This window comes from Heptranchias perlo, chromosome 7, assembly GCF_035084215.1.
Source record: "Heptranchias perlo isolate sHepPer1 chromosome 7, sHepPer1.hap1, whole genome shotgun sequence".
Classification (NCBI taxonomy): domain Eukaryota; kingdom Metazoa; phylum Chordata; class Chondrichthyes; order Hexanchiformes; family Hexanchidae; genus Heptranchias; species Heptranchias perlo.
In genome coordinates this window covers 32,633,069-32,657,506 of record NC_090331.1, presented here as the reverse complement: position 1 = coordinate 32,657,506, position 24,438 = coordinate 32,633,069, and the positions used below count along the sequence as shown (strand labels likewise).

Sequence of the window (24,438 nt, the reverse complement as noted above, 5' to 3'; positions counted from 1 at the left end):
TCTGTGATTGTTGAAGTATTGCAATGAAAATGCAGCATGTAAAACAAAAAAAAAAAGTTACCTCTGGGTGAAAGAAAATTTCAGGACCCAAAAATCGCTCATAGCCTACATCAATGGTGAATTCTTTCTTGGAGATGGCATTGACTCCAGTGTACTGTTTAATCCATTTAGTACCATCTGTATCATATTTGCTGAATTCTTTTACCAAGTCTGGGCAGACATAACTAAAGCGTTCCTTTAGTTCAGTAAAACATTAAGCAGAAAAAACAAAAGTAAGCAAAAATAGGTACACACTTAAAACTACACAGTCAGTATAAAATTAACACAAACTATTTATCAATTGTCTTCAAGATTTTACATGTAAGCGTATTATCGTTTTAACCATTGGAAATTGCTAAATATAAATGCCAGTTAAAAATACAAATCTTTACCATAAGTATTCCAATATAATTTTAAATAAAACATAGCAGTACTTTGCATTGCAATATTCAGTTTGCGATACAAATAAGGGTGCTTAATTTGAAATAATTCTGAGATTGCTCACACCTCAAGAAATGCAGACTTATCCACTCTTGACGGCTCAATGGATCAATGCATCCCATGGTGTGGTATGGACCTACCACAAAAGTCCGAGTTCAGATTCAAGCTCTGGACTGAGTTAGTTGATCTCAGCCAGGGTGGGAGTAGGATTGCTAAAATTGGCCTCAGTGACCCTTGGCTAAGTAAAGGAGGGAAAAAAAAAAGTGACTCCCAATCTTCATTATTCAGTGAAAGTGCATGTGTGGATGTTGGGTGAGGAAAGCTTCAGCTTTGGATTTGATGCCTTACAATAGTTTGCAAAAACTCACCACCTAGGCTCACAAAGAATAGCCACTTGGATTAAAATATCAGGACAACTGCAAGGGATCTAGGAATCATATCCCAGCTCAAATCACTGCCCTCAGGAGAATGGGAGAGGAAGAAAAAGAAATATAACCGTCTCATTGTCCAAAATAGTTATTTTTTTTAAACATAGCAAAACAGAATTGGAAACAAGCTTGCAATTTCATCCTAAAACACAAACTAATTTTGTATAAAGATTTCCTAAAAGAGTTTTTTTTTTAAAAAGTGAGCTCTCCAAAATTTCAGTTTTATGTATGCAAACATATTTAGTGCAGCAACAATTTCTTCCCATTCAATAATGAGGGCAGCTGAATTCCGATTGTTCAGCCCAGTTTGCTTGGGCACACATACCATCCAAAAGCACCACCTAATGTTGAAGTTAATTGATCTCAGTCAGTTGTTCAAATCTCCCAACTATTACAGACTGAAATTAAAAATTACAATATTCCAAGTATATTAGACTGACAGCTGCATATCAGTACGCTCATTTTGTCAAACATACAGGTGCCAATAATGCAATTCTGCAGGAATTATGTATTACTTATGTAATGATAACATATGTGCAATCCAGTACAACATAAAACACTTTGCAGGTAATCAGTACCTGTGGTTTACATTTAGAAAGGTGCTCTTTATCCATTAGTCATCTAAATGGATTATTAATCAAACTGTGATGCAATGAAATCAAGGCTAATGTACTTGACTGCAGAGACTGTATAGTGTATTGTGTGAAAAATACATTATCTTTAAAGTTTGCTTGAAAAATGAAAATATATTGCTGCTGCCTGCGGAAGCAATGAAGAGTTACAGCTTTCAGCAGATTTTCAGAGCAAACAGGTAATTGCAAGTGTAACTAAATACTGCTGACTTTTTAACATGTTAAAATAAACGACATATATTATGTATCACCATAATGCTAACCGGTGTATAGCATATACATTACTACGCTATCGGTACATTGAAGTTCAGGATATATTTGCACTTAGCACTTTTGTAAGCTTCTGGGCAATAACCCGGTACAGCATTCCAAAAAGCAGTTAGTATTTACAGACAATTCCTGTTAATTTAATCATTTAAAAAAAACACGGGGGGGGGGGGGGGGGTGTTGGAGGAAATCAAATCCAATAGTTTGAATTAAAATAAAATTGCACAGGAAGTGCTTTTTGCTTGAAAAGAATTCAAATTAACCAACAATGTGTGAATATAAATTGAGAGTCCAAAACTATTCTCTAGTACTAATGCTTACTTTACTGCTGTTAATTGAAAGTTAATAGTTCTAATAAAGCTCATTTACTTACAACAAAAATCTAAGAGGTGACGATGTATAGATTGTCAGAGTAGTAGTGGCCCCTCGGCCAACTGTACCCAGTGAGGAGTGGGCAAATGCTTGCTCCAATAATCAATCTCAGGTTAGTTCATTAATGTATCAACAATTGAAAAAACTGGCATAACTGTTCACCCTAGAGTAAACTTATAAAATCTTGTGTTGGGTGCTGGTTTCAAGCTGTGTGCTTGTTGATGGTACAGAGTCCTCCCAATATTTTCTTTTCCGTGAAGGCAAATGGCTGTTAGAAAACAAATGCCTGTGTTCCAATTCATCCTTGTACACTGACTTGTATTACTGCCTTTTGGATGCTTACCCAGTACCCACCAGTTCAACAATAGTTGGCCTTGGCAAGCTGGTGTAATCCTGGTCCTTTGACCTATCCCCAAGGTGCAGTTGAGGGAAAGGCAATGAAGAAATTGGGTAATACCACATACTGCTTAAAGGATGCCCAGATTCCCAGAGAATCCCAAAGGCAATGTAGGCTTAGAACAAGTTTTAGCTGGGAACATCATGAAGTCTTCCATGACTTTTCCATCCTGTTCTTTACATAAAGCTGCATGATTTATTTGTTCTTTACCCAAGAGACCACAAAACTAATTAATTACAATATCAGAATACTGCATATAAAATTATGCATGTGAGTCTGCTACTCATAGTATCCATAAACTATATGAAGGAACTTCTCAGCCATTCTGTTCGCTGTTGTGGTTTGGGTTTATAGCTACAGAAAGAGGATGAGAAATGGGATGTGAGGGATCTTGATGTCTTGGGATTAGATTGGTCTAGCAATGCCCGATTAGGAATGGACTTAAATTTACACTGTTATTTCTGGTAAATCCGATAGTTCCTCTACTTCCTCACTTTAAAAGACCATGTTTGAGTAACTTGATTTGCAGTACAATAGTCAATACACAATCATTTTGATAAACCTAGGGCACTAAATCTGCCAGACACTTAGACCTTCTGTATTGGGAGATCTATTGAGAGAATGGACAGTATATCTTCTCCCAGCTACTTGATGAAAACTGCTGGATCTAGTATTGGGAAACGAACCAGAACAGATCAGAGAATAAGCATGGTGGAACATCAGGCAATAGTGATCACAACATAACTAGGTTTAAGATAAAGATTGAGAAGGACATAAGATAAAGACCAAAGTAATAAATTGGAAAAAAGTTGATTTTCAGGGGATGAGAATGGAACTAGGCAAAATAAACTGGAAAAATTTACTGATAAAACAAAGAAATAGAACCATAATGAGAAACATTTAAAAGGGTGATCAGTAGAGTCCAGGAGAAATATATCCCACTAAAAAGCAAGAACAAACTAACCAGAAATGATACACCATGGATAAATAAAGAAATAAGGGCAAAATTGAAATTAAAGAAAAAGGCATACTCTGAGTACATAGACAAAGAAAAGGATGACAAAGGGGAAAACAAAAAGGTTAGGAAAGAAATTAAAAAACAATTACGAAGGCAAAGAGAAACTAAGAAATTATCAAGGAATATAAAAAATAGTAAAGTATTCCACAGACACAAATAAGAAAAATTAGGATAGGGATAAGACGACTAAGGGATATACACGATTAACTCAAGGGTAATGACAACGAAATGGCAGAAATATGAAATAATTACTTTGCCTCAGTACTTACCAGGGAGACTAACATGGTGGGCATGACATTAGAAGATATTAAAAAAAATAAAGACATTTAAGATAGAAAGGGGGAGATAATGGATAAACTAATCAAACTTAAAGAGGATAAAAACCTCATGTCCAGATGGATTGTATCCGCGCATATTAAAATAAGTCAGGGAAGAGATAGCAGAGGTATTATTACATATATATAAAAATTCATTAGAAAAGGGACTAGTGCCAGAGGACAGGCGGATAGATAATGTGATTCCAATATTTAAAAAGAACGATAGAACCAGTTCAGGGAACTATAGACCAATTAGCTTAACATCGGTGGTAGGAAAGATAATGGAATCAATACTCAAAGATGTAATAGAAAAACATCTAGAAACTGAAATTATAAGACAGACAGCAAAGATTCCAAAACAGAAGGTCATGCTTGACCAACATGAGACAGGGTACGGTAGCACAGTGGTTATGTTATTGGACTAGTAATCCAGAGGCCTGGACTAATAATCCAGAGTCATGAGTTCAAATCCCGCCACTGCAGCTGGGGAATTTAAATTCAATTAATTAAATAAAATCTGGAACTAAAATACTAGTATCAGTAATGATGGCCACGAAACTACCGGATTGTCGTAAAAACCCATCTGTTCACTAATGTCCTTTAGGGAAGGAAACCTGCCGTCCTTACCCGGTCTGGCCGATATGTGACTCCAGAGCCACAGCAACGTAGTTGATTCTTAATTGCCCTCTGAAATGGCCTAGCAAGCCACTCAGTTGCAAAATCTCGCTAAAAAAAGTCATAAGAATAAAACCGGACGGACCACCCGGCACCAGACACGACAAAGGCAAACCAAGCCCAGTCGACCCTGCAAAGTCCTCCTCACTAACATTTGGGGACTTGTGCCAAAATTGGGAGAGCTGTCCCACAGACTAGTCAAGCCACAGCCTGACATAGCCATACTCACAGAATCATACCTTTCAGCCAACATCCCAGACTCTTCCATCACCATCCCTGGGTATGTCCTGTCCCACTGGCAGGACAGACTGACCAGAGGTGGCGATACAGTGATATACAGTCAGGAGGGAGTGGCCCTGGGAGTCCTCAACATTGACTCTGGACCCCAAAAAATCTCATGGCATCAGGTCAAACATGGGCAAGGAAACCTCCTGCTGATTACCACCTACCGTCCTCCCTCAGCTGATGAATTAGTCCTCCTGCATGTTGAGCACCACTTGGAGGAAGCACTGAGGGTAGCACGGGCACAGAATGTACTCTGGGTGGGGGACTTCAATGTCCATCACCAAGAGTGGCTCGGCAGCACGACTACTGACCGAGCTGGCCGAGTCCTGAAGGACATAGCTGCCAGACTGGGCCTGCGGCAAGTGGTGAGCAAACTAACACGAGGAAAAAACCTACTTGACCTCATCCTCACCAATCTACCTGTCGCAAATGCATCTGTCCATGACTGTATTGGTAGGAGTGATCACCAGACAGTCCTCGTGGAGACGAAGTCCCATCTCCGCACGGAGGACACCATCCAATGTGTTGTGTGGCACAATCACCGTGCTAAATGGGATAGATTCAGAACAGATCGAGCAGCTCAAAACTGGGCATCCATGAGGCGCTGTAGGCCATCAGCAGCAGCAGAATTGTATTCAAGCACAATCTGTAACCTCATGGCCCGGCATATTCCTCACTACCATGACTAACAAGCCAGGGGATCAACCCTGGTTCAATGAGGAGTGTAGAAGAGCATGTCAGGAGCAGCACCAGGTGTACCTCAAAATGAGGTGCCATCCTGGTGAAGCTACAACTCAGGACTACATGCATGCTAAATAGCGGAAGCAACATGCTATAGACAGAGCAAGGCGATTCCACAACCAATGGATCAGATCAAAGCTCTGCAGACCTGCCACATCCAGTCATGAATGGTGGTGGACAATTAAACAACTTACGGGAGGAGGAGGCTCTGTAAACATCCCCATCCTCAATGATGGCAGAGTCCAGCACGTGAGTGCAAAAGACAAGGCTGAAGCGTTTACAAACATCTTCAGCCAGAAGTGCTGAGTGGATGACTCATCTCGGCCTCCTCCCGATATCCCCACCAACACAGAAGCCAGTCTTCAGCCAATTCGATTCACTCCACGTGATATCAAGAAATGGCTGAGTGCACTGGATACAGCAAAGGCTATGGGCCCCCAACATCCCAGCTGTAGTGTTGAAGACTTGTGCTCCAGAATCAGCTGCGCCTCTAGCCAAGATGTTCCAGTACAGCTACAACACTGGCATCTACCGACAATGTGGAAAAATGCCCACGTATGTCCTGTCCACAAATAGCAGGACAAATCTAATCCGGCCAATTACCGCCCCATCAGTCTACTCTCAATCAAAGTGATGGAAGGTGTCGTCGACAGTGCGATCAAGCGGCACTTACTCACCAATAACCTGCTCACCAATGCTCAGTTTGGGTTCCGCCAGGACCACTTGGCTCCAGACCTCATTACAGCCTTGGTCCAAACATGGACAAAAGAGCTGAATTCCAGAGGTGAGGTGAGAGTGACTGCCTTTGACATCAAGGCAGCATTTGACTGAGTGTGGCACCAAGGAGCCCTAGTAAAATTGAAGTCAATGGGAATCAGGGGGAAAACTCTCCAGTGGCTGGAGTCATACCTAGCACAAAGGAAGATGGTAGTGGTTGTTGGAGGCCAATCATCTCAGCCCCAGGACATTGCTGCAGGAGTTCCTCAGGGCAGTGTCTTTGGCCCAACCATCTTCAGCTGCTTCATCAATGACCTTCCCTCCATCATAAATGGGGATGTTCGCTGATGATTGCACAGTGTTCTGTTCCATTCGCAACGCCTCAGATAATGAAACAGTCCGTGCCCACATGCAGCAAGACCTGGACAACATCTAGGCTTGGGCTGATAAGTGGCAAATAACATTCACGCCAGACAAGTGCCAGGCAATGACTATCTCCAACAAGAGAGTGTCCAACCACCTCCCCTTGACATTCAACAGCATTACCATTGCCGAATCCCCCACCATCAACCAGAAACTTAACTGGACCAGCCATATAAATACTGTGGCTACAAGAGCAGGTCAGATGCAGGATATTCTGCAGCAAGTGACTCACCTCCCGACTCCCCAAAGCCTTTCCACCATCTACAAGGCACAAGTCAGGAGTGTGATGGAATACTCTCCACTTGCCTGGATAAGTGCAGCTCCAACAACACTCAAGAAGCTCGACACCATCCAGGACAAAGCAGCCTGCTTGATTGGCACCCCATCCACCACCCTAAACATTCACTCCCTTCACCACCGGCGCACAGTGGCTGCAGTGTGTACCATCCACAGGGTGCACTGCAGCAACTCGCCAAGGCTTCTTCGACAGCACCTCCCAAACCCGCGACCTCTACCACCTAGAAGGACAAGAGCAGCAGGCACATGGGAACACCACCACCTGCACGTTCCCCTCCAAGTCACACACCATCCCGATTTGGAAATATATCGCCGTTCCTTCATCGTCACTGGGTCAAAATCCTGGAACTCCCTACCTAACACCAGTATCCCCTCTCTACACCAGTATCCCCCACGATGACGGCATCACTGCGACAGCATCAATACTCAACACCAACAGCCAATCTCCAGACGCCATCCTACAACTCATCCGCTTCATCCTGGATCACAATGTCTTCACCTTCGATAACCAGTTCTTTACCCAAACACACGGAACAGCCATGGGGACCAAATTCGCACCCCAATATGCCAACATTTTCATGCACAAGTTCGAGCGGGACTTCTTCACTGCACAGGACATCCAACCAACACTATACACCAGATACATCGACGACATTTTCTTTCTATGGACCCACGGCAAGGAATCACTAAAGAGACTACACGATAACATCAACAAGTTCCATCCCACCATCAAGCTCACCATGGACTACTCCTCAGAATCAGTTTCTTTCTTGGACACACGAATCTCCATCAAAGACGGGCACCTCAGCACCTCGCTCTACCGCAAGCCCACGGACAACCTCACGATACTCCACTTTTCCAGCTTCCACCCCAACCACGTCAAAGAGGCCATCCCCTATGGGCAGGCCCTGTGAATACACAGGGTCTGCTCAGACGAGGAGGAACGCGATGGACACCTACAGACGCTGAAAGAACGGGATATGACGCTCGACTCATCGATCGACAGTTCCGACGGGCCACAGCGAAAAATCGCATAGACCTCCTCAGGAGACTAACACGGGACGCAACCAACAGAGTACCCTTTGTCGTCCAGCACTTCCCCGGAGCGGAGAAACTACGCCATGCTCTCCCCGCAGCCTTCAACATGTCATCAATGACGACGAACACCTCGCTATGGCCATCCCCACACCTCCACTACTCGCCTTTAAACAGCCACCCAACCTCAAACAGACCATCGTTCGCAGCAAATTACCTAGCTTTCAAGAGAACAGCGTCCACGACACCACACAACCCTGCCACGGTAACCTCTGCAAGACATGCCAGATCATCGACACAGATACCACCATCACACGAGAGGACACCACCCACCAGGTGCATGGTTCATACTCCTGTGACTCGGCCAACGTTGTCTACCTCATACGTTGCAGGAAAGGATGCCCCAGAGCATGGTACATTGGCGAGACCATGCAGACGCTGCGACAACGGATGAACGGACACCGCGCAACAATCACCAAACAGGAGGGTTCCCTCCCAGTCGGGGAACACTTCAGCAGTCAAGGACATTCAGCCACCGACCTTCGGGTAAGCGTACTCCAAGGCGGCCTTCGAGACACACGACAACGCAAAATCGTCGAGCAGAAATTGATAGCCAAGTTCCGCACCCACGAGGACGGCCTCAACCGGGATCTTGGGTTCATGTCACGCTACACGTTACCCCACCAGCGAACAAATGTTATCTGTTTTTAATATAACGGGTCAGTTGCTGTCTTTTCTGTTTCTACCTCTCGATCTCTTTTTTTTTGGTTTTTTTTGGTGATTTGTATATTCGGAGACCTTGCAGGTAACATCTGTCTGTCTGCACACTGATTGCCTTGGCAACGGGCAGTTGAAAAAACTGTCTGTAATCACCAAGCATTGTTCTGTGATTTATAAATGCGATTTCATTTCGAGGATTTCATTTCCAACAACGTTCACCTGAGGAAGGAGGAAGCCTCCGAAAGCTTGTGAATTTAAAATAAAATTGCTGGACTATAACTTGGTGTTGTAAAATCGTTTACAATTAACATTGTGGAAGAACCTTCACCACACGGACTGCAGCGGTTCAAGAAGGCGGCTCACCACCACCTTCTCAAGGGCAATTAGGGATGGGCAATAAATGCTGGCCTCGTCAGCGACGCCCACATCCCATGAACGAATTTTTTAAAAATTGAACTATTTGAAGTAACAGAAACAGGAGACAAGGGTAATGCATATAAATGGATATAAAGGCCTTCGATAAGGTACCGCATAGTAGACTCATGACTAAAGTCAGAGCATGTGGAGTCAGGGACAAGTAGTAGAATGGATAGCAAGCTGGTTACAAAACAGAAAACAGTTGGATTTAAGATAGCTATTCAGACTGGCAAAAGGTGGGACGTGGTGTTCCACAAGCATCAGTGCTGGGCCACTGTTCACCATTTTAATAAATGATTTGGACTCGGGAATCGAAAGTACAATTTCAAAATTTGCAGACGACACCAAATTGGGAGTTACAGTTAACACCGAGGAGGACTGCGACAAAATACAGGAAGACATTAATAAAGTAGAATGGGCGTGTAATTGGCAAACAAATTTCAATATAGATAAGTGTGAGGCAAGAAGAATATAGGGGCTACATACTGCTTGGATAATAAGAATCTAAATGGGGTAGAGGAGCGGAAGAATGTGGGGGTACAGATACACAAATCACAAAGTAGAGACACAGGTTAATAAGGCCATAAAAAAAGCAAACCAAGCACTGTGGTTAATTTCTAGAGGGATAGAATTGAAAAGCTGAGAAGTTATGTTAAACTTGTAAAGAACCTTGGTTAGACCACACTCGGAGTACTGTGAACAGTTCTGGTCTCCATATTATTAAATGGATATAATGTCTGAGATCGATAGATTTTTGGACGCTAGCAGAATCAAGGGATATGGGATCGGGTAGAAAAGTGGAGTTGAGGTCAAAGATCAGCCATGATCTTACTGAATGGCGGAGCAGGCTCGAGGGACCGTATGGCCTACTCCTGCTCCTAATTCTTATGTTCTATGATACAGGCACTGGAGAAGGTGCAAAACAGATTTATTATGATACCAGAACTGAGAGGTTATACCTCTCAGGAAAGATTGAGCAGGGTGGGGCTCTTTTCTCTAGAAAAGACCAAGGGGTGACCGTATCGAGATCTTTAAAATTATGAAAGGGTTTAATAGGGTAGACGTAGAGAAGATGTTTCTACTTGTAGGGGAGACCAGAACTAGGAGACATAAATATAAGATAGTCACTGAGAAATCAAATAGGGAATTCAGGAGAAACTCCTTTACCCAGAGAGTGGTTAGAATGTGGAACTCGCTACCACAAGGAGTAGTTGAGGTGACCAGCATAGATACATTTAAGAGGAAGCTAGGTCAACACATGAGGGAGAAAGGAAGAAGGGTGCGCTGAGAGGATTAGATGAAGTCGGGAGGGAGGAGACTCTTGTGGAGCATAAACACTGGAATGGACCTGTTGGACCGAATGGCCTGTTTCTATACTGTACATTCTATGTAAAAAACCAATTGGTGATGACCATGACTGCAGATCAGAAGCATTTCTGACCGTGATCGTGCTGACACTTATTCTTTTAGCAAGTGTCTAGAGATTGGTAAAGTTGGAGGCTTGCTCCTCAGCTTGCAACTGGTACATGTTGCTGCAAAGTTACTGTATAACTTTGAAGTTGGGTCCTGAACTGGCTTTGGAGGGAGGTAGTGAGAGACTCACTGGAGGAGGTAGTTCTCACTGTTTGGGTTCGACACTGCATGCAGTTTAACTGCAGTGTAGTTAAGCAGGTGTACAAAGTGCTCAAGGGTCATATCAGATGTCCCTGTTGCATTAGAAACCTACCCAGAGTCTCTTTAAATGTATAGAGAGCGGTAACTGTCAGCTATGCTCTGAAAACATTTAAAATTTAATGGAGCGAAGCCCTTCTGGTCTGACAATCTAACCTGCAGTCAGGCAGTACAAACTAGGCACTGTCAACTGTCTAATGTATACTGGGGCTACTGATCCAACATCAGTAGCTACAGTATAATTGGACTTTAACAAACTTGCTAGCTTAGAGCAGTTATACTGAAGTTAATATACTGTAATTCAGCATATGAAATATATTGCTTTCTTGAACCTGGTGAGTGCTAGGACCAGAACTGCTGAACGCTGCATATTGAACTCAAGTACAGTTACTTCCAATTGAAAGTGTTTTTATTTAAAAAGACTGATACCCATTTTTATTCAGAAGTACTGTCTATTCCAAGTGAAGCAATGCTCTTAGAGGTATTTATCAGCATTTATGGCCCTTCTCTTTCCCCCTTACAACCAAATCTTTCCGTTATTCCTGTCTTGGATTTCTTTTTCACTAATTCTGAACCAGGCCAGCGTCTGTGGAGTAGCTAGGCTCATCAAGGCCAATGCTGAATGCAAGACCAATAGTGATAAACTATTAAAAGCTGCTTTTATATTCTTTTAATTCGAATTTCCGGAACCTGGTGTCCTTGTACCAACTCCCAGTATTTTATGGTTAAATCAGTCATCCATAGACTGGCAGGAGGTTTGTAGACCCAGTGAATTTAAATGCATAAACATTGGGAGCTGGGTCTCAGACTCCAAGCTAAAAGAATGCAAAACCAGCTGCAAGAGGCAGAATGAATTTCCATTTATACAGTGCCTTATACATCCTCAAGATGTGCCAAAGTGTTTCAAATCAATTAATTACTTTAAAACCAGTCACTGAGATAGGTAAATTGTAGACAAGATCCCAGAAACAAGTGAGGACACCAGGAGAATGCTGTGCTCTTTTTTTGAACAGTGTCATAGGATCTTTTACATCTACCTGAGAAGACAGACAGCAGTTTAACATCTCTTCCGAAAAACAGTACATCTGATAATGCAGCACTCAGTACTATATTGAAGTACCGACCTAGAATACGTGCTCAACTCATTGCTCGTGTAGGGTTTGAACTGCAACTTCCTGACTGAGGCAAGTGGACTGCCAATTGAGCCAAACTTATCCCAAGCTATAAATATCTGATCTGCAGGCAGTCTGTTGTTTTGGTGGTAGTTCAAAATCAGTCTGAGTGCACTGGATACAGCAAAGGCTATGGGCCCCGACAACATCCTGGCTATAGTACTGAAGACTTGTGCTCCAGAACTAGCTGCGCCTTTAGCCAAGCTGTTCCAGTACAGCTACAACACTGGCATCTACCCGACAATGTGGAAAATTGCCCAGGTATGTTCTGTCCACAAAAAGCAGGACAAATCCAATCCGGCTCAATCATCAGCAAAGTGATGGAAGGTGTCGTCGACAGTGCTATCAAGCGGCACTTACTCACCAATAACCTGCTCACCGATGCTCAGTTTAGGTTCCGCCAGGACCACTCTGCTCCAGACCTCATTACAACCTTGGTCCAAACATGGACAAAAGAGCTGAATTCCAGAGGTGAGGTGAGAGTGACTGCCCTTGACATCAAGGCAACATTTGATAGAGTGTGGCACCAAGGAGCCCTAGTAAAATTGAAGTCAATGGGAATCAGGGGGGAAACTCTCCAGTGACTGGAGTCATACCTAGCACAAAGGAAGATGGTAGTGGTTGTTGGAGGCCAATCATCTCAGCCCCAGGGCATTGCTGCAGGAGTTCCTCAGGGCAGTGTCCTAGGCCCAACCATCTTCAGCTGCTTCATCAATGACCTTCCCTCCATCATAAGGTCAGAAATGGGGATGTTCGCTGATGATTGCAGTGTTCAGTTCCATTCGCAACCCCTCAAATAATGAAGCAGTCCAAGCCTGCATGCAGCAAGACCTGGACAACATCTAGGCTTGGGCTGATAAGTGGCAAGTAACATTCGCGCCAGACAAGTGCCAGGCAATGACCATCTCCAACAAGAGAGAGTCTAACCACCTCCCCATGACATTCAACAGCATTACCATCGCCGAATCCCCCACCATCAACATCCTGGGAGTCACCATCGACCAGAAACTTAACTGGACCAGCCATATAAATACTGTGGCTACAAGAGCAGGTCAGAGGCTGGGTATTCTGCGGCGAGTGACTCACCTCCTGACTCCCCAAAGCCTTTCCACCATCTACAAGGCACAAGTCAGGAGTGTGATGGAATACTCTCCACTTGCCTGGATGAGTGCAGCTCCAACTACACTCAAGAAGCTCGACACCATCCAGGACAAAGCAGCCCGCTTGATTGGCACCCCATCCACCACCCTAAACATTCACTCCCTTCACCACCGGTGCACAGTGGCTGCAGTGTGTACCATCCACAGGATGCACTGCAGCAACTCATCAAGGCTTCTTCGACAGCACCTCCCAAACCCGCGACCTCTACCACCTAGAAGGACAAGAGCAGCAGGCACATGGGAACACCACCATCTGCACGTTCCCCTCCAAGTCACACACCATTCCGACTTGGAAATATATTGCCGTTCCTTCATCGTCGCTGGGTCGAAATCCTGAAACTCCCTTCCTAACAGGGAGAACCTTCACCACACGGACTGCAGCGGTTCAAGAAGGTGGCTCACCACCACCTTCTCAAGGGCAATTAGGGATGGGCAATAAATGCTGGCCTTGCCAGCGACGCCCACATCCCATGAACGAATAAAAAAAAAACTATTTGTACTGTACCTTTACAGCCTTTGCCGTTTCCAGGGACTGTTCTGGGGGTATCCCCACCTCTCGATCTCTCAAAAGTTGCTGGATGAAGTAGGTAATATCACGACCAGCAATTGGAATGTGTTTAATGCAGCTACCAATCACGTACCCTTCAGCCTTTAAGAGGGGGAAAAAAAAAGCTATGTTAGAAGATCTTTAGTCCTACATCTGAGGACCTGCTGGTATCTCAACACCTGAAAACCACACAAGACTCTTTCAGTAGACATCTGCATTTACCCAGACGAGATAGATGGTTACACTAAAATCATGACACAGGAAGTAAAGTTAAATGGTCGGGAAGTGCATGCATACTATATGTAAAACTTGTAATACAGAACTATAAAAGTTCCGTATGACTCATTGTATCTGCGCTGGCTGGAGCGATCCAAAACTAATCGTACTGCCCCGCGCACTCCCCATAGCTTTGCATCTTTCACTGCTTAAAATATTTATCCAATTTACCATTAAACGTCACTATCTCAACCACTCATAGGAAAAGGAATAGGCCACTCAATCCTGTTCTGCCATTCAGCCCTTCGAGCCTGTTCCGCCATTCAGCCCTTCGAGCCTGTTCCGCCATTCGATTAGATCATAGCTGATCTATACCTCAACTCCATTTACTTTGATAAAGCTTCAACAACCTTTTATGTCGAGATTTTTCCTAGCCTTTCTCTTCACTTTATTAGTGATAATTGATGACCTCTCATCACTGAGCAGGGGAGTTCTCCCCAGTGTCCTGGCCGATATTTCTCCCTCAACCAAAATCTTAAACAGATTATCTGGCCATTGTCACATTGCTGTTTGTGGGATCTTGCTGTGCTCAAATTGGTTGCCATGTTTCCTACATTACAACAGGGACCACACTTCAAAAGTACTTCATTGGCTGTATAGCACTTTGAGACGTCCTGAGGTTGTGAAAGGCGCTATATAAATACAAGTCTTTCTTTTTCTTACCAGCCACAGGAAATAATTTTTCCATAGTTACACTATCAAAACCCCTCAATTTTTTTTAAAAATCCTCTTTCCCTTCTCTGTTACAGTGGAAATAATCTCAGTATCTCCAATCTCTCTTCATAACTGTAGTCTCCTATCCCTGGCATAATCATGGTGAATGCTCTCTATGGCTTTAATGCCCACATGCCCATAATTGCATATGATATTCTAACCACCATTTTGTGGAGATTCATTGTTACTTCTTTACTGGTGTTCGACATTGCTATTTATAAAATTGAAAATGCTATTGGCTTTTTTTAATGGCTTTCTCTACCTATCCTAATGTCTCCTAGTGTGGCTCTGTCAAATTTTGTTTGATAACACTCCTGTGAAGTGCCTTGCAACATATTACAATAAAGGCAAGTTGTAAATGCCTTTATTGTAAATGCAAGTTGTTGTTGTTATTTATGTCTATATATTCCTTTTCTAATAAGCATAAAGGGATTGCCTAGAGAAAAGATGTCTGCTGCTAAGGTAGAGCTGTGTTTGAAGTCTCTTTAAGGCCAGAAATTGTAACTGAAGTAGAGTCGAAATCAGATCTTTAAACTGTTAACTACTCCCTTAGGGCAAGTGCTTTAAATAGACTTACCCTGATGTCAAGTAGAGGTTAATTGTTGTTGCTCAGTGAAGTTTGTCTTTAAATTGGCAACTGCATGTAAATACTCAGCTCCTCCCCTCAGAGGGACCAGGCTAATCAAGGTCAATAGAAAGCAGCTGGAAATGATTGCCATTTAAGAGATTATTCAGTTGTGGTATTTTGCTACTTTAGGAATGTGATATTTGAGTCAATTATGTGTAAAATGAAATATACTATTCATGTTTGACAAGTGAGTTCTGACAAACACACTAGATACTACTTTTACTGTAGGCATATAGTATCTATCATGCATGCCCATTTCCAGACATCTTATTGGTATATGGTAACTATGTGACCGTAAATGCATCATGTGGTTACCATGGATCAATCCCCATGGTTCTGCCCTAAATCTCTCTGCGCCTCGCCTGACTCTGCTCTCTCCCTCTGCAGCACCAGCTAAAGTCTTCACATCTCTGGATGCCTGGCCCAGATACAGGCCACCTGATTCCGTTGTTGGGACTAGTACAGCTTGCCACTCTCAGACTTGTAGCAACTGAGAACATCCAGACGCAGGATCAAGTTCAGCCTGTCCGAGGCCAAGCCAGGGTGCGGTTCAGCAGCTGGGCTCCCCCTCAATCAGCTGGGCTCCCAGTGTGATACTCAGCCTCCTTGTTGGATTCCAGTACCCCACTTCCACAACCCAAGTGAATTACTTACTAATTCTCTTGTTTTTGGGAGGAAAGTTTGGAGAGGGGGGAGGGGGTGGAAGGTTGGCAAAAAGAGGAGCAGGGGGATAATTCAAATGTTTTTTAAAATTTATAAAACCAGTCAAGAGACAAATACCTAAAGTCAATGTGCATTTTGGAATGAGCACGCAAAATAATGAAAAACTCAACGTCTTACTTTTTCTGAGAAGAGGCGGGACTTAAAACAGGATATGTGAATATTTACCAATTGATCGCTTGTAAGAAATGATTGGATTGAAAAGCAATGCCACAATAATGGGCTTCCATTTCGCAGAAACCAATCAAAAATCATTGACATTTACTTCATCAATACTGGGTATATCCTTACAAAAAAAATTCTTAACTCTGGCCAGCATCCAAATCAGTGGTCTTGTTAGACACTGGAAGAGGAACTATCGTTCCTCTTTTCATTCTTTCCGCACTTATTTTATTCACTACTCCCTCTTCAGTTTATTTCCAGCCAGGTTGCTTTTTGCACACCCCACCTATGCCAGCTCCTGTTGCTCTCTTTCTCTCCCTCTATCATGAATGCCCAGTCATCGCCTCAGTGCCAACTCCTGGTGTTCTCTTCATCTCCCGCAGTGTGTTAGATCTCGCTGCTCTCATTATTCATACCCCTCAACGTTACGCTCCGATGCCCTTCACATGCACTCGTGTCAGCTGCTGCTGCTCTTCCCCCTCAGTATTAGCTTCCACTGCTCTGCTCCCAGAGTTCCAGCTTCTGCTGTTCTCCCTTCATCAACTTGTGCTGCTCTTCCCACTCTCATCCTTTTAGTGCTAGCCGCTACTGGTCTCTTCCTCCTCAATGTCAGCCCCTATCGCCATAACTGAGCTCCCACTGTTCTCCCTACCCCTCTGCATAATAGCTCCTGCTGCTCTCTTCACTCCCCCTGGTACCAGCACTCACTGCTCTCCCTACTCTTACAAAAGTGGAGAAAAACAAAATAAACTTAAAGGGAAAGGAGGTGGGGTAGCATTGTTAGTAAAGGAGGAAATCAATGCAATAGTGAGGAAGGATATTGGCTCAGAAAATCACAATGTGGAATCTGTATGGGTGGAGCTAAGAAACACCAAGGGGCAGAAAACATTGGTGGGGGTTGTCTAAAGGCCCCGAAACAGTAGTGGAGATGTAGGGGAGGGCATTGAACAGGAAATTAGAGACGCATGCAAGAAAAGTACAACTATAATCATGGGTGACTTTAATCTACATATAGATTGGTCAAACCAAATTTTTTTTAATATTCGTTCATGGGATGTGGGTGTCACTAGCGAGGCCAGCATTTATTGCCCATCCCTAATTGCCCTTGAGAAGGTGGTGGTGAGCCGCCTTCTTGAACCGCTGCAGTCCGTGTGGTGAAGGTTCTCCTACAGTGCTGTTAGGAAGGGAGTTCCAGGATTTTGATCCAGTGACGATGAATTAGCAATAATACTGTGGGGGAGGGATTCCTGGAGTGTGTGCGTGATGGTTTTCTAGACCAATACGTTGAGGAACCAACTAGAGAACAGGCGATCCTAGACTGGGTATTGTGCAATGAGAAAGGATTAATTAACAATCTTGTTGTGCGGGTCCCTTAGGAAAGAGCAGCCATAACATGATAGAATTGCTCATTAAGATGGAGAGTGAAGTAGTTGAATGTGAAACTAGGGTCCTGAATCTAAATAAAGGAAATTACAAAAGTATGAGGTGTGAGTTGGCTATGATAGATTGGGGAACTTTACTAAAAAGGATGACTGTGGATAGGTAATGGCTAATATTTAAAGAACGTGTGCAGGAATTACAACAATTACTCACTACTGTCTGGTGCAAAAATAAAACAGGAAAAGTGGCTCAACCGTGGCTTACAAAAGAAATTCAGGATAGTGTTACATCCAAAGAGGAGACATATAAAATCGCCAGAAAAAGTGGCAAGCCTGAGGATTGGGAGCAGTTCAGAATTCAGCAAAGGAGAACAAAGATTGATTAAGAGGGGAAAAAGAGTGTATGAGAGTAAACTAGCAGGGAACATAAAAACTGACTGTAAAAGCTTCTATAATTATGTCAAGAGAAAAAGATTAGTGAAGACAAATGTAGTTCCCTTAGTCAGGAATGGGGGAAATTATAATGGGGAACAAAGAAATGGCAGAACAATTAAACACATATTTTGCTTCTGTCTTTAAAAAGGAGGACACAAATAACCTCCCAGAAATGTTTGGGAACCAAGGGTCTAGTGAGAGGAACTGAAGGAAAACAGTATTAGTAAAAAATAGTGCTCGGGAAATTAATGGGGATAAAGGCAGACAAATCCCCAGGGCCTGATAATCTACATCCCAGAGTACTAAAGGAAGTGGCCCTGGAAATAGTGGATGCATTGGTGATCATCTTCCAAAATTCTATAGACTCTGGAACAGTTCCTACAGATTGAAGGGTGGCAAATGTGACCCCGCTATTTAAAAGAGGGAGAGAAAAAAAAAAGGGAATTACAGACCAGTTAGCCTAACATTAGTGGGGGAAATGCTAGAGTATATTATAAAAGATGTGATAACAGAACACTTGGAGGGCATTAACAGGATTGGACAAAGTCAGCATGGGTTTATGAAAGGGAAATCATGCTTAACAATCTACTGGAGTTTTTTGAGGATGTAACTAGTAGAATAGATAGGGGAGAAGCAGTGGATGTGGTGTATTTGGATTTTCAGAAGGTTTTTGATAAGGTCCCACACGAGAGGTTAGTGTGCAAAATTAAAGCACATGGGATTGGGGGGAATATACTGGCATGGATTGAGAATTGGTTAACAGACAGGAAAGAGAGTAGGAATAAACGGGTCTTCTTCTGGGCGGCTGGCAGTGACTAGTGGGGTACCGCAGGGATCAGTGCTTGGGCCCCAGCTATTCACAATATATATCAATGATTTGGATGAGGGAACTAAATGTAACATTTCCAAGTTTGCAGACGACACAAAGCTGGGGTGGAATGTGAGCTGTGAGGAGGATGCAAAGAGGATCCAATGTGATTTAGACAAGTTGAGTGAGTGCACAAGAACATGGCAGATGCAGTATAACGTGGATAAATGGGAGGTTATCCACTTTGGTTGTAAACACAAAGGCAGATTATCTGAATGGTGATAGATTGGGAAAGGGGGAGGTGCAACGAGACCTGGGTGTCCTTGTACACCAGTTGCTGAAAGCAAGCATTCAGGTGCAGCAAGCAGTTAGGAAGGCGAATGGTATGTTGGCCTTCGTTGCAAGAGGATTTGAGAACAGGAGCAGGGATGTCTTACTGCAGTTATACAGGGCCTTGGTGAGACCACATCTGGAGTATTGTGTGCAGTTTTGGTCTCCTTATCTGAGGAAGGATGTCCTTGCCATGGAGGGAGTGCAACAAAGGCTTACCAGACTGATTCCTGGGATGGCAGGACTGGCCTATGAGGAGAGATAGGGTCGACTAGGCCTATATTCACTCGAGTTTAGAAGAATGAGAGGTGATCTCATCGAAACATATAAAATTCTAACAGGACTAGACAGACTAGATGCAGGGAGGATTTTCCCGATGGCTGGGGAGTCCAGAACCAGGGGTTACAGTCTCAGGATACGGGGTATGCCATTTAGAACCGAGATGAGGAGAAATTTCTTCAATCGGAGGGTGGTGAACCTGTGGAATTCTCTACCACAGAAGGCAGTGGAAGCCAAGTCATTAGATGTATTCAAAAAGGAGATAGATATATTTCTTAATGCTAAAGGGATCAAGGGATATGGGGAAAAAGCAGTAACAGGGTAGTGAGTTAGACGATCAGCCATAGTCATTTTGAATGGCGGAGCAGGCCCGAAGGGCCGAATGGCCTACTCTTGCTCCTATTTTCTATGTTTCTCTGTTTAATAAAACAAAATATTTTTTTTATATAAAACTCAAGGTAGCAAATCAAAAAAATCAATTCAATAGGAACGAAAGCTAAAGAAACCCACAAAACAAAGGACGCAAGGTAATAAACAAGATATAAAGAGAAACGAGAAAAACACATTTATAACAAACGCAATTTGCATCACGTCCTCAATTTTTTTCAAATTTTTCACCTCAAGCAACTCCAAAGGAGATCTGTATATAAAATGATTGAGGGTTCCTGTTTCTTTCCCCCCAACCCTTGTGGCCGTTTGGTATCAACAGTTCCAAGTTTCTGAGTCGCAGGCTTGAGCCCAACCTAAGCTTTCGCACTCCCTCCTAACCCTGGCTATCAGACATTGCAGTAGCTCCCAAATGCACGAGAATTGGTTGGGCTTGTGGTTCCATACCAAGAACAAGACTAAAGATACAGAGAGATAATTTTTTTTGAGAGAAAAATCACAGAGATAAACTAGTTAATAAAAGATTTGCATTTGACCTTTGAAGGTTTTGCATGGGTGCATGTATTGGCGGCAAAAATAAATTCCCCTTCCATAAAAGGGGAAAAAAATGCCAGTTTTATCGGTCGAGTCTACGAGACAAACTGCAAATTATAAATTTTACTCCTGTTAAATTAATTTTCTTGGGAGGGTGATTAGCTACAAAAAAACTGTAAAATACTATGACAGCTAAAGACATATCAGAATAAGTACTGCTCAGTCATCTTCACAAATTCCTTTGCTGTCAAAATTGCAAAATTTACTTTAACAGGCTTTAAGTTGATCACGGACCATGGCAAATGTAACAAATGGATTTGCTGGGTCGGTTTTGTGAGATCAACTGTCCTTCAAACCACAGGAAATTACATCACTCCCACCAGAAAAGCAGCCTACAGTAGTTCTCGGAACAGTAATATTTTACTTGTCAATACCATTTATGGTAACTATTCTCCCCTTCAAGTAGCATGGAAGAAATAAAAGCTGAGGACACATTTTGGTAACATTAACATTGTGGAAAACAGATTCTCCAATTAGTCAACTGAATGGAACACAAGCTTTATAATCAAACTATACAACAGTCAGCTGGGTAATGTGTGATGAAGTCAAAGAGAAACATAATCTTAACAAAATTAGATTTTAAAAATAAAAGGAATAACGGCCTAGAAATTTGACCATACTGTGCTCGTTTTTCAGGCGCTAAAAGGCCTTTTAAGCCTCCATTATGGCGAGCAGGGAGCACGTGCTCATTACGAGTTGAAAGTGCACCGTCAGTCATATTATTTAACTCTCCAAGACACATTTGCTAGATTAATCATCAGTTCAACCACTTCAGGTTTTTTTAGTGGGTTGCTTTTTTATGTTAAAACAGTGATTTTCAAACTTTTCTGTGTGAAGCATCCCCCTTCAAACACTGACATGAGCCAGGGACCCCTGTCCTAACTTCCGAAAGACAATATCAACTGCCTAACTGAAAACAGTGCTCTCACGGCAGAAAATATTTTGATGCAGTAACAAATATGACTTGCCAGGTAACTGTAAACAAATTCTCAAGACACTATGCTCACAGCACATGGTATGCCTGGCTCTCAAATGGAGATAAATCTAATTACTTTATGGACCTCAGTTTGAAAATCCATATGTTAAAAGGGGAACACATCTAAGTACTACATGCCTTTTTAAACTTTTAGAAATCTTATCCTTTACTGGAGCTCTGTAAACATCTAACAGCAGCAGCACTGGAGTGCAAAAACATAAGGAATCCATTGAGCACATCCACTCCACAGCAGGAGGGAACTTGTCTACCAGTCTCATGGAAAATTGATCAGGATAATTTTCTTTGTTCTTCAGCTCTCTCCTTACATGCCCCCTTCCAATCTCAGCTAGACATTGGCTAATACTTGAGACTTCAAAGTAAGTATACAAATACAGGCCCGATGGGTCTCTAACAGTACCGATAAATATCAAATCTCCAAGTTGTGGAAAAGATGCTCCGAAGAGAATTTTCTCTGCCTTATAATTTAAGAATACTGAGGCTAACGACAGTACTCCCACTAATGTCCCAGTTAAGATCAGTTCAGCTAAGCCAGACTGATCAAGTATTGAACTTGAATCTCAATAGTCTGAATGGCTTTCAGCCATTGGAGGAAGCCATTAAAATTTAGTTAGAAAGTACTGTGCAAAAAACAGCTAGTTTTTCTGTTCAAATACAGAGCTGAACATCAGACCACCTATATCATTTTGTAGAATGAAGGCAGACTTTGATGCATTTCGAAAAACACTTACCACTGGAATGACGTGAGTGACACCATCCCCACTGTCTATAACTGTTCCAGTCAGTGTTCGCTCTCCAACTTGTCGAGATGTCCATGAGGCAGCTAAGGCAAGGACAGCCTGAAGACAAACCAAAAAGCTAAAGGGTTGTGTTTCAATCCTAAATAAAGGATATTTATAGAGAATTGTGCTGCAGTTCACACTAACACTGTTTAAAGGTACGATCAATACAGTGCTGCAAGGACTTAGCATAGGCTATGTTCTTTTAAATAGTATACAAAATAGCAGTTTAGATTTTCATTGTTCATGCATGAATAAAATGAATTTAGTACTTTTTAAAATTTGAACAACCCACCTAATCTTCAGGAAGTTATCCAGATACAATTCATAGTATCCTAGTAGGTACAGCACAGGAGGTGGCCATTTGGCCTACTCTTTGAAAAAGCTATCCAATTAGACCCATTCCCCTGCTCTTTCCCCATAGCCCTGTAATTTTTTTCCTTCCAAGTATTTATCCAATTCCCTTTTGAAAGTTACTATTGAGTCTGCTTTCACCACCCTTTCAGGCAGTGCATTCCAGATCATAACAAGTCACTGTGTAAAAAAATGTTTACTCATGTTGCCTCTGCTTCTTTTGCCAATCACCTTAAATCTGTGTTCTCTGGTTACCGACCCTTCTGCCACTGGAAATAGTTTCTCTTCTATCAAACCATTCATGATTTTGAATGCCTCTATCAAATCTCCTCATAACCGTCTCTGTTTTAAGGAGAACAGCCCCAGCTTCCCCAATCTCGCCACATAACTGAAGTCCCTCATCCCTGGTACCATTCTAGTAAATCTCTTCTGTACCCTCGCTAAGGCCTTGACATCCTTCCTAAAGTGTGGTGCCCAGGATTGAACACAATACTCCAATACGGGTTATTTTCAAGTTGGCAGGCTATAACTAGTGGGGTGTCGCAAGGATCAGTGCTTGGGCCTCAGCCTCAGGTTTTGGAGAAGGAAGTGAGGAATTTCAGATTGAGCAATGCTATTGGAGAAGTACATGAGATTGGAAATAGAAACAAACACATAAAATAGAGGAACTGTGAAATCCAGTTGCCTTGAAGGAAGCAATAGTTAAGAGGAAACTGTAAATGCCTGCTCAATATGCTAAGCTGGGTGAAGTACTCTTGCTCTGGTTTTGCAGAGCAACAGGGAAATGACACCTATTAGTGGCCTTACTCTACAGAAGAAAGCATTGGAGTTCAACAGAGCAACGAATGCAAGCCCAGAGCTCAGGATGGCTGCAATGAGGAAAAAAGAAAAACAGTGTAAGGCAGCTGTCTATTGCAGGGAGAAGCAACACCTGCATTGTGGATACCTTCAGAGAAAATTTTAAGAAAATAATCAAGACAAATCTACAACCATGTTAAGTCAAGCCTATTCTAAAAAATGCTTATCAAGCCTATTCTAAAAAAATGCTTACCCAGCAAGATACTTGCTGCATGTGCATTGTTGACTATGCTAGAGGACAATCAGAGGATCATCTCCCAATCCTAGCAAGCAGCAACACAGCTAAATGCATAATGTGGAAAAGGGTCAAGCCTTTATGTTTCAAGAATCCTAACCCCAACTCTTTCTAATGACTATAAGGCAGTGGATAAATGCCAAGTAATTCACATGTATTTCTTCTCAATTTTTATCATGCAAGAAGAATCACTTGTGGTTGCAGAAACTTGACACCAAGGCCATCTAGATCATGGCTAGCAGCTCAGCAGACTCTGCAGAGGAGTCCTTTCACAAAAGAGACGCCAGGAATTTATTTTTTCCTCCCAACATAGCTCCACTGATAGAAGAGCCTATTGATCAGAATTTACTGGTGAATTATAACAGGAACTACAAGCAGCAACTGATTTCATTCCTCTTCAAGATGGCGAATAAGGAAATAAGTCTGATGAAGGAACGAAAGCCATTAATCTGAAGGACCTCATTGGCATGGAACAGCATTCCTTATGTAATTTCTCAGCAATTGTTGAAAGTGGTAAAAAGAGAGTAACAAAAGTAAACATTGGTCCCTTAGAGGCTGAGACAGGAGAAATTATAATGGGAAAATCAGGAAATGGCAGATGTGTTAAACAAATATTTTGTATCTATCGTCACTGTAGAAGACACAAAAAGTATACCAAAATAGTGGGGAACCAAGGGGTAAATGAGACTAAGGAACTTAGAACAATTAATATCACTAGAGAAAAAGTACTGGACA

The 24,438-nt window shown here is 42.6% G+C and overlaps 1 protein-coding gene across 1 annotated transcript in view; it reads right to left on the bottom strand.

Annotated features, from left to right (window-relative positions):
* The window catches only part of LOC137323597 (actin-related protein 3), a 67,171-nt gene that overhangs the window by 7,662 nt on the left and 35,071 nt on the right, over positions 1-24,438 (bottom strand). The window contains exons 6-8 of the mRNA XM_067987271.1: positions 22,209-22,316; positions 13,730-13,873; positions 62-235 (exon numbers count right to left, since the gene is read on the bottom strand). Of these exons, the coding sequence (XP_067843372.1) occupies positions 62-235; positions 13,730-13,873; positions 22,209-22,316 (426 nt within the window). The remainder of the gene's footprint in view (positions 1-61; positions 236-13,729; positions 13,874-22,208; positions 22,317-24,438) is intronic.